The sequence below is a fragment of the Cimex lectularius genome, unplaced genomic scaffold (genome assembly GCF_000648675.2).
Source record: "Cimex lectularius strain Harlan isolate CLEC.00 unplaced genomic scaffold, Clec_2.1 scaffold150, whole genome shotgun sequence".
Classification (NCBI taxonomy): Eukaryota; Metazoa; Arthropoda; class Insecta; order Hemiptera; family Cimicidae; genus Cimex; species Cimex lectularius.
The window spans coordinates 673495-687793 of NW_019392717.1; the positions used below are offsets into that span (position 1 = coordinate 673495).

At 31.9% G+C, this 14299-nt stretch overlaps 1 protein-coding gene across 1 annotated transcript in view; it reads left to right on the forward strand.

Annotated features, from left to right (window-relative positions):
* Window positions 1–3065: 3065 nt before the first annotated feature.
* LOC106664802 (protein scabrous) overlaps window positions 3066–14299 on the forward strand; it is a 69368-nt gene continuing 58134 nt past the window's right edge. Inside the window, exon 1 of the mRNA XM_014390808.2 lies at window positions 3066–3245. Within this exon, the coding sequence (XP_014246294.1) occupies window positions 3097–3245 (149 nt within the window). The 5' untranslated portion in view covers window positions 3066–3096. The remainder of the gene's footprint in view (window positions 3246–14299) is intronic.

The following is a 14299-nucleotide window of genomic DNA, read 5'->3' on the forward strand; positions in this document are numbered from 1 at the left end:
AAAAACGTTGTAAAGGACTGTAACGTGTTAAACTGTATTCATCTTTACATATTAGAACATTTCTGTTTCCCTTGTCAGATTTAAATAACATATTTCACGTAACTCGTACGCCAAAGTTCGTCAGGTGCTTCTACATCTCAAATGCAACAAAAAGTCCCATTATCAACGCTTTCGCATATATTCAACATTTATGATTTTTTTCAACTATCTACGATTTTCTTCAGAAATCTATTAGTAGCTCTTGAACTAGTCATTTTTGAGATATGCTGATGAGATGATATGATATAAAAAATCGTTAAATTTCCTTTAAGAAGGCATCCTTCTACATCTTTTAATTTCAATTTTGGTTATAAAAAAACAACCCTAAATCATTCCGAACTGCTAAGTTTAATAATTGTAAAAAAACTAAATTTGCCACCTCGTTGGAAAAAATTCAAAAAGCGGAAAAATTAGACAAAATATCTACACTAAACACAGACTAAAGAAAAAAAAAAACAATAAAAAAGTTTTAAAACCTAGTTTTAAACTATTAAAAAAGTACAAAAAGAATGAAAAATTCATCGTAAAAATCAAATAAAACACAAAAAATAGATAATATATATACAGGGTGAATTGCTACTCGTGCTACAAACTTCTCCAGTAGATTCTTCACCCTAAAATGAACAAAAAAGTTCATATTGTCCATGGTCCGATTCTCAACCATTTCAGAGTAATTTCGCTTTTTATCGATTTTGAAAGATATCACGTCCTGGCGTCGGAAAATCGTGATATCTTTTAATCTAAACATTTCTCTTAAAATCTATAAGCACCGTTGAAATCCCCGTTAATTTTTAGAGAGAATCAAAATCATAATTCCATTGAAATTTTTTAATTTAATTTAATGCCCATTTAGTATGTAATGCTTAAGAAGTTTACAAACAGCTAGAAGGTCAAGGAAGAAAGACCCAAACGTTTTGCCACCTTCATCTTCTTATTGAAAAATTAACGGGGATTTCAACGGTGCTTATAGATTTTAAGAGAAATGTTTAGATTAAAAGATATCACGATTTTCCGACGCCAGGACGTGATATCTTTCAAAATCGATAAAAAGCGAAATTACTCTGAAATGGTTGAGAATCGGACCATGGTCAATATGAACTTTTTTGTTCATTTTAGGGTCAAGAATCTACTGGTGAAGTTTGTAGCACGAGTAGCAAGTCACTCTCAAACATTAGCAATCCTTGAACCACCATTTTTTCTCTTTTTGTCATCAACATCTTGGTCTCACAACCACTAAATAAGAAAATGACGAGTGCGTTGGAAGCGTTATTAAATCAGGTAGTTTTCCTCAAATTTGCTGCCTTCTGAGACTAAAATTAGAAACTCTGGATTACTTTATACACTTTCCGATTTACACAATTTTCCACTCTTTTTGTAGTTCTGGCTGAAATAAAACACAAAAAATTAGCCCAAACATTTTGCCACCGTCATCTTCTTATTGAAAAATTAACGGGAATTTCAACGGTGCTATTAGATTTTCAGAGAAATGTTTAGATTAAAAGATATCACGATTTTCCGACGCCAGGACGTGATATCTTTCAAAATCGATAAAAAGCGAAATTACTCTGAAATGGTTGAGAATCGGACCATGGACAATATGAACTTTTTTGTTCATTTTAGGGTGAAGAATCTACTGGAGAAGTTTGTAGCACGAGTAGCAATTCACCCTGTATATTGAACAACCAAAGCACGTTCAACTTTTCTCTTTTTTTGGTTAAAGTTGGGTTTTACAAGTTCTTTATTTTTGTTCTTTTTTTCTTTTGTCTATGTTTGTGTCTAATTTATCTGCTAAGGTTGTTTATTGTCTCTTTTCATGGGTTTTGTTTTATTTTTCTTTTTTTTTTGTGCTTGATTATAAAGTTAATGTTGGAAAACAAATTTTGCCCAGGACAAAAAGTTGAATTACTACTGTAACCCTATTCCTCTTTTTTCACACCTTCATCACTTTTTTCCCATTTAGCGTAAAATTTCTGAATTTTGGTTCGTTCTAATTAAAGAAAGAGTATATTATTAAGAAAGGCTTAATAACCGAAGAAGTTGTTATGAAATTTGCCAAGCACTACCTTGAATTTTTTCCAATGATGATGCAAATTAGTTTTTTTCTTACAAATTTGAAATTGATAGTTCTAGAAGGGTGCCTTTTTAAGGGATATTTTACGCTGTTTTAATCTATTTTTTTAGATTTCTCCACAAATGAATAGTTCAAGAGCTAGAGTAGATTACAACGAAAACCGTAGATACTTGAAAAAAACATAAAATCGTGAATATCTGCGAAAGGGGTGCGAATCGGACCACGGTTCATATGAAATTTTATGTTGCATTTGAGGTTTAGAAGCGTCTGACGAATTTTGTCGCACGAGTAGCGAATATTCTATTAAGATGTCCAAGATTTTTAGAAAATTAAGATACAAACCGATCAGCTAGTGAATTTCCTAGGCACTATATTTCATTAGAATTCACACTCACATTCATTATAGATAGGCTTCTGAATTTAGGTAGTCGTTCAATTAAGTATGTTATTTTATTTTATTTTTTCATAACAATTAAATTTTAGTGTTGCCAAATATAATTTTTTCTTTTCCGTGTTGTTAAGATTGTTAAGTCTGAAAATAGCTCAATCTCATTTTTGTAAAAGCTTTTAGAGCATAGGTGAAGATGTGCTTTTATGGGAACTACATAGAATTTTCCGTCTGGCCCAGACGTTGGCAGTAGCTCATCATGGTATAATGGTCTACCAGTTTTACGAGCGAGGGATAAATTTTGATGCATTAAACAATCCGAGTAAAACGTGGGAAAACAAATCTAATATCATGTTAAAAGCCCCTTTTCCCAAGTCGTTATTATCACGTGCGCGTATGTGCGTGATGTGGGTGTGTGTGTCCTTTCCATCCAGTTCTATAGCCACAGAGGCCCAGGACGAAGGCGTCGCAGACTCAACAAGTGTGGTGACAGGTGAGCTTTCGAGGCAAGCTGCGCTTGCGCCTCCCCCTTTCCCTGCTTACATATAAAGTCCCCGAGGCCTCCCGCGCGCTTCAGTCCCTGTACGTGTGTAACGAAATGAAGTTGATTTTGCATGTGTTGGCTTTGTACGTCGCCGTTTCGTTCGCCGACGACGACGAAGTCCGGACTTTGAAAACTCAAATCAATTCCCTTCTCGAGGGAAAGGAGCAACAGGCCCAATTAGCTGAACAGCTTAAAGAACTAAGGTAAGACTTTCCATTTTAGCCTCGTTAAAACTTCTAAATTTAAACTTAAAAAGCTCGATTTTTTAAACTTAAAGCAAAATACACCCATAAGTCGTAGACCAAATCATACCACACTAGAAATACAATAAAAATTTGTATTAACTTTTATCACAATTGCTCATTTTTGCCATATTTTTAACAAAAAGCCTACTGACAAATAAAAATTTATTAATTAATAACTTCATATGTATATGCAGATATGCAAGGGGTTTAGTCTATATTCTAAGATGGGGTATAAAATTTTGTAACCGTATGTAATGACATATGCATAATATAATATAAAACAACACCCATCTTGATAATTAATTAACACTCTTTATTAATATCATATTTTTTTAATAAATCGAATCCAAACGAAAAGAAAACAGATTTTTTTATATATAAAATCCTATGATACCACATATGATAAACATTTTTTAACATACTAAAATACAGGGACTTGAAAGTTTTGAGCAAACAATTGTAAAGTTTGGACATCCAATAATAATAAAAGTATAATATACATATATTGGTTAGTGTCAGACAGAATTAGGTTTTTAAATAATAATTTAAAACTAAAAAATTTCTATTATTTCTATAAATACAATAGGCATATATCATTTATATTCAAATTTTATATCACTTTATTATATATATCATATTATATATATTACGAAATCATTTCAATTTACAAAAATGTTTAAATATATAAATATACAATAAATAAAGTATAAAAACAAATAAATCAAAACTAAGAAAACTAAGTTAAAAAATACTTGAGCATTAAGCAATATATAAAATAAAAAAATAGCTAAAAAGAAGTTTCGTAAGAATATACATAAAAAAGATCACATTTCTAATTGTTATTGTAAATTTTTAAATTGTCATAGTAAATTATTGTAAGATATTTAGACTATTTTATAAATAATATTAAAAAACGATTACATAATAAAAATGCATTGATTAATTAAGTAAAAATAACTATTAATTTTTTCTGGTATAATACAAGTATATAAAATAAAATCACACTAATTATCCAAAATATTGATTACTAGAACAGAAATAAATAGTGAATAGAGTGAAGTTGTTGAACGAAATTAAGAAAATGATTTTTAAAAATATACAATTTTATAATTTTTTCAATGTAGTATATAGAACATATAATTTTACGGCATTGCGAGTGAAATTTGCATTATTTACAATGTCAAATTTATTCCTATTTTTATGTACATAAATTACACAATAATAAATATAAATAGGTGGTAGGGCGAGCTGCCTTAATTTAACAAAGCTTTTTATTATAATTTTCCTGATTTCCAATATTTTCAACATGAAACTATTTCTTGGTTTTAAATATATTTACGTATATATATTCTCTCCGGTACAAAAGCACTAATCTACCTACAAAATTTTTATTATTTATTAATTATTGTTATTTTAAAAATTCAACTTACATTAAAAAATTGGCTAATGTCAGTAAATTTTTTGTTTGTTCATTTAAGAAATTTAAAACCACTAATGTTTGATCTGGTGCTGTATGATATTTATACTCTATTTAAATTATTAATTAACTCTCAATTTTTTAGTGAAGAGGATATAATAAATAGACATATTATTTCTCAAAAAATCGAAAAAGGAACTGAACATTTTCTTTAAAATGGGCTTCATCCCTGATAATTACTTAATATATATTTTAAATATGTAAAGATGATACAAAAATGCCAGTATGAAAAGAAAAATAAGGAATGAAGTAAGAACTCTACATTTGGAATCTTTCTTTATCAATTAACAAATTTGAAAATTAACTTCAGCCTTTCGCAAAGACAGAATACATTACAATGTTTAATATTTTATTATAGGTTTACTGGTGCTAATTCCGTCACCCCTTACATTCTAATATTTCTCGATGTAAACTTTACTTAAATTTTAATTCAAATTGATTGGGTGAGCGGTGGAAAGTGGCAGTTTTTAACGCCATTTTTACACATAAAATATTTCTTTTTTGACTCCTGGGCCACGTCTAATATTTTTTGACCTAGTATCACTAAAAATAGTTTCATTCATCTGTGACCTAAGCCTCACCTTGTAGTTTTTAGGCCATTTACTGGATCAGGATTTAAGGAAATTAACTAAATTTATACTTTAATACAATAACATTACTAAACAAAAATATACGTATAAAAAATTATTTTTGTTGAAACCTTGGTCGTATTCCAAGCCAAATTCGATTATAAAAATATGCATATCATTTACAAAAAGCTGTAGAAATTAAATTCCAAATAGGGTTAGGATTTTTATAAGGTTTACTGTTCAACTGTTGATGACCAAGTTGGAAAAAAGGTGTTAAAACATTAACCCAGTTCCTGGGTCATACTTGCACACATAAAATATCGTTTTTATGTCGTACGAACAAATTGCATAAACACACATAATTTGTGTACAGTGGTTGTCTGTATTATGTAAGTAGTATTTTATATACACATAACAGAGTATATAGATGTCGAATATTTGATATTGTGTGTATAGGGCATAGTATACATATTTGTGTGAATTACTTTTGATTTTGAAATTCTATTTAGCATTATTTGTCTAATTATTTTCGAGTAACAATGACAATGTGTAAACTTAATTAGGCAGTCTGATCTAAGTTTACAGTAATTATGTCGTTCTTTTATTCATCGCGTTTTTTTAATTTATTCAGCGATTATACAAAAGTTTCGTTAATTAATTTTAATAATAAACATGCACCTTATTAAAAGGGGGAAAAAACCTCGACGCTCTATTTTTTTCCACTATGTGCTTTGTATTTAGGTCGTACATTCCGAGTGGAATGTTTTTAATAGATGGTTATCATACAAAATTGTTTAGTTTAGCCACTAAACATGTGGGCACCTCTCATTAGTGCTACACCATTTACACAGCATAAATGCGCGTTTCTGGTTCTTTTAACACACCCGGGCCATAAATCTGATACGACAGAATGGAAATTGAAATCATCACGACAGGCCAATTTGGCCAATTCAAGAAGAAAAATATTTGGATTGTAACTCAATTATTGTCCGCAGATCAATCGTCAATTGATAATTACAACGCCAGTACGCAACACAATCTTAATTCTACCTATATTCCTTCAAAATCTATTCTGAATGGTTTTATTTTCGAAGTAAATAAATATAAATAGAACATGGTGAAACTTATTTTCAATTAAAAAAGTTAAATTGAACATCGCAAAATAAACTTGTTTACGAAAATAATCGTCAATTACTTTCCCAAAAGAATGCAAATCATTAAAACAACGAAAAAGATGAAGATTTACTTCATTATGATGTAAAAAAAAAAGGAGCACCTTTTACTATTACATCCCCAAGAACAAGCATATTCCAACTTTTTATAACAATACAGCATAAATAAATTTGGGATTAAAGAAGAAATCGTTATTCATTAATTAAGAAGAAAATTTTATTCTTATAGGATTTGCAATTGACACAAATTTATTATTGTTCTTCGTGTCTGTTGGTACAACCAATTTATTTTCTAGTATGGACTGAACGGCTTTTAATAAAGTTAAAAGGATTAAAACATTACAGGCAACCATTTTTAAAATCTAAAGAAGCCTTAAAAATCCATTTTATTTTATATCGTACAGTAAATATTACAAAATAAATGCATATGTTATTTTTAGGTGTGTGTTTTTCATCGTTTTTTATTTATGTTACGGTGTAACTGTGTTATTATCTTGTAATTCATATGGTTCAGCTTTATTTCTGCGAAGTGTTGGCCAAAATCCAATAATAATAAATAAGTCGGTGACACATTTTTATAGCTATAGAGAGGGATTCGGACCTGTGATTTGGTCATTATCGATCTATTGGTTTACCTATCCTCGATGTCCTGTCAAACGCTTTATGGCATTTCGCCATCTTCAGTGTGTTGCACGATGTCAAACCGCATTTGCCAGACCAAATGAGAAGGAATAGAGTAAACAAAATAATCAGTTATGACCGAATTTCAAAACAAATAAAAAATTTTAAAATTTTTACTGAAAATTCACAAGGTTTACGACCGAATTTTCTGAAAATCTTGGACAGAAAATATACATAAATCAAACGATGCTTTTCTTAGAAGAAAAATTCGATGTCAATTGCCAGTTATTCTGAATTTATTTCCACCATTAAATTTTTACAAAAATTGTATTGATAAAACTTAAATGTTACAATTCACATATTTTTTTACCATTACAATTCAATAAGAATGAATGAAAAATATATACAAACAAATATATTTAACAAATTAAGCATTAAAACAGCAATGCAAACCACAAATACAATCCGAAAACCCTTGAGACAAATTGACAACGAGGACCACTTGACAAAAATGAGATATATCCCATAACATGCGAACCCGGAGTTGAATCAGACTGTATGAAATTTAATTGAAAAACATATAAGATCATTTAAAAACAACTACGGAACATCAAACTACAGTCCAGCGTGAAACTACTCCACGTCATACAACAAAGGCGAAAAAAATGAACATTCTCGAAAACATGAAATTATACAAGCCAACACTTTACACGCTAAAAAAAGCTGAATTAACAATTCACATACATCATTTACACCATTTAAATAAAATTATACTAATAAAAAGGATGCGGAAAGGCCGGATGGAATAATAAAAAAACCAAGATTCTATAAAACAATAAATAAAAAAGAAATGACTTCACAAACCACTGAACACCGAACATAGGGAAATGCCAAGACCCATCGAACAGACCAAACCAGGAATGAGGCAGTCCAGGATGATCAGTAATTACCAAATTACAGAAAATTCGCCAATAAGAAATATGTAAACAGATGAAATAGTTCTTGGAAAAAAACATAACAAATTAACAAGGAGAGGCAGATCAAAAGGATCGGTAACGACCAAATTACAAACAAATAACTAAATAAGAAACAATAAAAAAACTAAAGGAAAAAACAGGATCTTGAAAAAATCCATTACCACAAACAAATTAGCAAAAGCGGGCAGATCAAAAGGGCCAAATTCAGAATAATAACTAAAAAAATACTTAAATGGAAAAAACAGGACCTTTTAAAAATACATAACTAATTTGCAAAAATAGGCACACCAACGATGATCGTTAACGACAAAATACAGAAAAAAGAGGATCTTATAAAAAAAGCAAACAACTTAGAAGAAAAAACAGATCAAAAGGATCGTTAACGACCAAATTACAGAAAATTAACAAATAAAAAATACGTAAACGGAAAGAATAAGATATCGTAAAAAACAACTTAACAAATTAGCAATGATAGGCAGATCAAAAGGATCGGTAACGGCCAAATTACAAAAAAATAACTAACTAAGAAACAATAAAAAAACTAAAGGAAAAAACAGGTTCTTGAAAAAACCCATTACCACAAACAAATTAGCAAAAGCGGGCAGATCAAAAGGACCAAATTAAAGAATAATAACTAAAAAAAATACGTAAATGGAAAAAACAGGACCTTCTAAAAATACATAACTAATTTGCAAAAATAGGCACACCAACGATGATCGTTAACGACAAGATACAGAAAAAGGGATTTATAAAAAAAGCAAACAACTTAGAAGGAAAAGCAGATCAAAAGGATACGTAACGACCAAATTACAGAAAATTAACCAATAAGAACTATGCAAACGGAAAAAACAACAAATTAGCAAGGATAGATTTTAAATAACAGTATTAATGTTACAAATTGCTTAGAACTTAAACTATTAACTTTTGTTTAGTGTCAATTCAAGATTTTCACGGATTTTTGTTTGGCTAATTAATTAAACAAATAATAAATGTGCAAGAAAAACCAGCAATCTCACCTTCCATCAAAATTCGTTATATATTACATTTCAGAAGGAATCATGTTATTTATGTCGACAGATTTTTTTTTATTTAGAGAAACAGAAACAGTTGGGATGACAGAAATTTTTCACATTATTTTATTACCGGTCCTTCGTTTTAAAAGGGGTTGTTAGGTTGCATCTAGAGTGCTTTATTCGCGAACTTAGTTTTAACATACGTGACATTTTATACAGGTTTTCTCTTATAAAACCCACTTCAAACCACGACAATGTTTACTTTCAAGGAATTGAATTAACACCGATTCCGTGACCAAGGCATTTTAGAAGATCAAAAATAGAATCGAATCGATAAAAGATCTTACAAGTTTCCGATAAAGTCAAAGCACGCAACCCACTCGGGAAGTTAGGTATTATTTTTACCTCCTGTCAAAACTAAGTAAATACCAAACAATCTAAGAGGCACGCAATTTTTTAAATAGTTAAATACGCTTTTTAACAGTTTAATTTTAACCTTGTATTCAAAATTGTTAAGTTTCCGCGTTACTTTAAAACCAGGTTGCGATTATCTTATCGTAATCTTGTAAGCCTGCAAAAAAAAACTTTTACATCGAAAAGCAATTTCTTTCTTCACTTGGCAAAGAGGAAAACTTTGGCGAAGAGTGAAAAAGGTCGGAGTTGGAGATGAAAAAGGTATCTATATTGATGGAATAAACGATATTGTTCTTACAAAAAAAAAACTGCACCACTTTAAATTGAGTTAGGGAAGAGAATCCCAAAGAATACATTTTACAAAGTAGGCATAAAAGAAGCGTGCTGCGAGGTAAGAAAACGAAATCAGGCTTTTTGATCTTAATAAAATGAACGGTTTACGTTTCGACGAAGATCTGATCACAGAGTTCTTAAGCGACACGAAATAGCAATATTTATACTACTTCTATCAAAAAGAAAGAAGAAGGAAAAATAATTTTTTCTGGGACAGGAGTACTCCTTAGAATAATACATAGATTAAAGTAAACATTGTTAACATTTTGACCCAAAAATAAACCTTGTCGTGGTGATCATCGTAATAACAAAACAAAACCCAAAAGAGTTAAAACTAAAATGATTTATTCTGAAATTTAACATAGAAAAATAATAATTGCTTAGTAAATTTAAACTGCGGTTAAATAGACTCCGCTTGGAAGGAGAAAAGGTGCATGTACAGATATCTAAAAGAGGTGAACCAGCATTGTGGATAGTTAGGGGTAGGGAGTTCCAGAATTTTGGTTCTCAGACAAGGAAAGTCTGTTTAAAGGTGCATGTACAGATATCTAAAAGAGGTGAACCAGCACTGTGGATAGTTAGGGGTAGGGAGTTCCAGAATTTTGGTTCTCAGACAAGGAAAGTCCGTTGAAAGGTGCATGTTTTATGCCGGGAAAGGATAGAGATTACAGCGTCTATTTATATAGATAAATGAGCGGATATTGCAATTTGAATCGGATGGACTGGACAATGTAATGAGGACGATGGGTGTTTATGGCCTGGTGCAGGAAGGAGCCAAGGAAATAGATACTTCGGGAAGACAAACACGGGATAAGTGACAGGATATGTCCGAATAGAGCTATGATACCCTGGACCTGACATAAGTTCATTAATCGTTTAGGCGCTTATTTTGCTCCCCGGAAAGCCCACCTTAAGCAACACAGGGAAAGAAGAAAAAGCTAAGGGACGAGACCAGGTCACCAACGGGTTTTTACGTACTTTTATCTATCTTCTTGGACGTATAAGAATATAACTTTATTTTATTCAATGCTGTACACGTTATACACTAAAAATATAGTACACCGGTGTTTTCGGAGGATGAGCAAAGCATGTAAATCTTTAAATGTTATCTGTTTTTCTTGTTCTCTTATTAGCTTTTTGACAACTTGAAGTATCTTTTAAGCTTCTAACTTGAAGCTAAGAAAATAGGAGTCAAAATACGAGAGAGTCAGTGACAAAGAAAAAAATTAAGAATGTTTTTCGGCCCATAAATAATGCATGCATACAAATAAACTTATCCTCAAAAAAAGCTTATGTGTATGACCAGAAACGTCTGAGCTTTGTGCCACCAATATACTACCCACCATTTTTAGATCTCTAACAATTATAAAATGAAATAATGTAATTGGTAAAGTTTTTTTTTCTTTTTTTAATTGGCCTTATGATCTTGCATATTAGCCATAGTACGAATTCTTGTGTGTTCAAATTGGGGGTTATCGGGAAAAAAGGGCCAGAGGCGACGGTGGGAATCGAACCCACGACCGCGGCGTGAGAGTCTCTCATGCTAACCACTCGGCTACCGCGGTCCCCAATTGGTAAAGTTAGCAATTTGGAACAAAAAATAAAAAAAAATATTAAAACAGAAAAACATATCTTCATAAGGTGAAGGAACGAATTAGAGTAAGTATTGCTAACTTATAAAAAGAGGGATTGAAGAAAAAACAATAAACTTTGAATATAATTATTTTTCTATTTTAACTGGTTATGACCAACCTTTCCCAGTATTTATTGTTTGGGGTATAATACAGACGAATATCGTTTTATAATTACGCTAACGTACAAAACCATTGAGAACATTATTTTAGAGTTATAGGCAAGAAAAATAATATAATATCTTATCTTCTTATTTTATATATGATCGTAAAAAATAATATAAGTGCAACTTAATTTCTACATATCTATGCTAAATGAATAGATTTATGTTGTTCCATGACTAATCTGGAAATTGGGTTCATACGTGTCTCGTTTTTGAAGTCCGGGCAATGACAGAATACTAGTAGCGAGTGAGATGGATGGTTAATATGCAGAGATGGAGGTCAATGCGGAGGATGATCTATGAAGTGTGAGTAAGGCAAAGCTTCCTCCCACGTCTGCGGCGGCAGCGCAGAACCTTTCACGACAGTGATTTTATCGAACGATTCGACCGAAAATTGTTTCAATCCGGTCTGATTATTTACAAAAAATGACCTGGCATGTCACTTTCTGTGTACTACACACTATGACCCAGCCGTATACATGAATTGCCGGTTGGGGGTAACTTTTATCTCCGTTCTTAGCAACTCTTCAAACCCTGGTCGGCAGAGGAAACTTTTTTTATGGCTTGGCAGTTTTAATCTTTATTTTTTTACAGAAACCCGCAAATCTTCTCAGTTTTCCTCTTCCCGCTCATTCTCTCTCTTTCTCCTCTCCATATATATTATCTTCAATATTTCATTCCTTCAAGAGGGTAGCAATGCAAATTAGACCTTCTTGCTTCAAATTAAAATTTAAGTGCAAAGCTCGAAAAATTATTTGGGTTAGGAATAAACTTTTCTTTTAGACCCGTGAAAAATTAATTAATTGGATTTGTACAAAACAAAGAAACCTGTGGTGATTTACAACCCATCAGCGTAAAATATGGTGTTCAGCATGAATAAAGGCTTTTAAGTTTATTAAAAGTTTATTAGTTCATGATGTGAAAACAGTTTGGAACAAATTTAAAACTATAATTCGTGACATACAATACATTGAAATAATTTTCACGGTGGTATAAAAACTACTTTGCTCGACAACGTTCAAAGTTGTTCTAATGAAAAATCTTTTAAATTAGTACCTTTTGATGCAAATACAGTTGGAAACGATGGTACTGCGATGTTTTATTTAAAATTCAAATCCGTTCTGTACAAAAAAAACCCTTAGGCGGGCCCTGGACGATCAATTATATTGTACGAATTGCGCAATATTTTTACCGTTGAAGAAGTTATATTGTTATATTATGGAAGTTTGCTCAATGGTTGAACAAAAGTTTGAGATTATTTAATTTTTACTGCACCCCTGCATTTGTAGAGGGAATATTGCTCAATATGTTTAAGCTAGAACGCTTCTTGCTCACGCGAAAATATGGGCCGTCACTATTATTGCCTGATATAAAAATTGAAAAATTCACAATATTGCACAATAAAAATATTATTCAATGTTATTGAAGTTCTAGGATCCACCTTATAAGCAGAAAAGATTGTAAAAGCTGCCAATTGATAAGCTGTGCAGGTCGGCCAAAACGCGATTCCTGTGCACACTACAAAAACTGGTGCGAACTTATGCGGTTAGATAAAATGTTAAATTTGAATTTCCTTCTTATCTGTACAATCTTCAGTTTTAATTATGTTTATTTTAGTTATATAACAGGTTGTTTTCCATTCCAACTTCGACTTTTTTGAACTGTGAAAGCTAGCTACTGCTTTATGTAATATCATAAACATATGTGGCTAAATTAAACGGTTTAGTTTTTTAAAAAGTTGTTGTTTTTCTTTTAACTTTTATTACATGATAAAACGAGGTTCCTAGACGATGATCGAACAAACTAGATAGTCTTCTTTTGTTTTAAGCAACGCTGCGTCTGTCTTCTTTTGGAGTGGCAACGGTCGATTCGCTCTTGGCAGAACCGTGATTGCGTAGGAAAAAATGTGTATGTCTCTTAATCGTGTCCATTAGTCGTCGGTTGAACCGTTCGGGGAAACAAGGGCAGACTTTGTAGCTTTCCATTGGGCCCCAAAGGCCCGAATTGACGTACCTCCCCAATATAAAGAAGAAGATGTTGGTAACCAAGCATAAAACGTAGACGATCGCTTTTCTCGTGCCGTCGAGGTGTTCGATGATCCGGTAAACCATTTGGCCTGTATTGATCTTGACGACGAGGAACCAGCCGAAATAGCCGATCAGGACGGCGACCAGCGACATACAGCCCCATATGAATTTCGGATTCCTCCTCGGTCCCGCCAGAGTCTCGACGGTTTGAAAGCAGAAAGGAGCGACATATATCAAACCGATTCTCCACCCTTGGATCGCCAAACGTGAAACGTCTTCTTGCGGTGACAACTTCATAACCAAGAAAAGGCACCCGGAAAAGCAAGCCATCGGAAAACAAAACGATACCTGGATGAAGTCCTTTAACACCCACAACGTAATGATGAAATTTTTTTCAGAATGTAACAGAAGCAGCACGTTCTTGGTTATGCTCACCAAACAATAAAATATGTGAATTATCTCAGTCCAAACCCCGAAACTCTTTAACATCAGTCCATATTTGTCGAAAGCTTTGTTACTTTCTCTCAACGAAGAGTTATATACATGTAACGCGATGCCGAACAGAAACAAAGCAACAACGTGAAAAACAAGTTGAAATATTATACAGAAGTGTT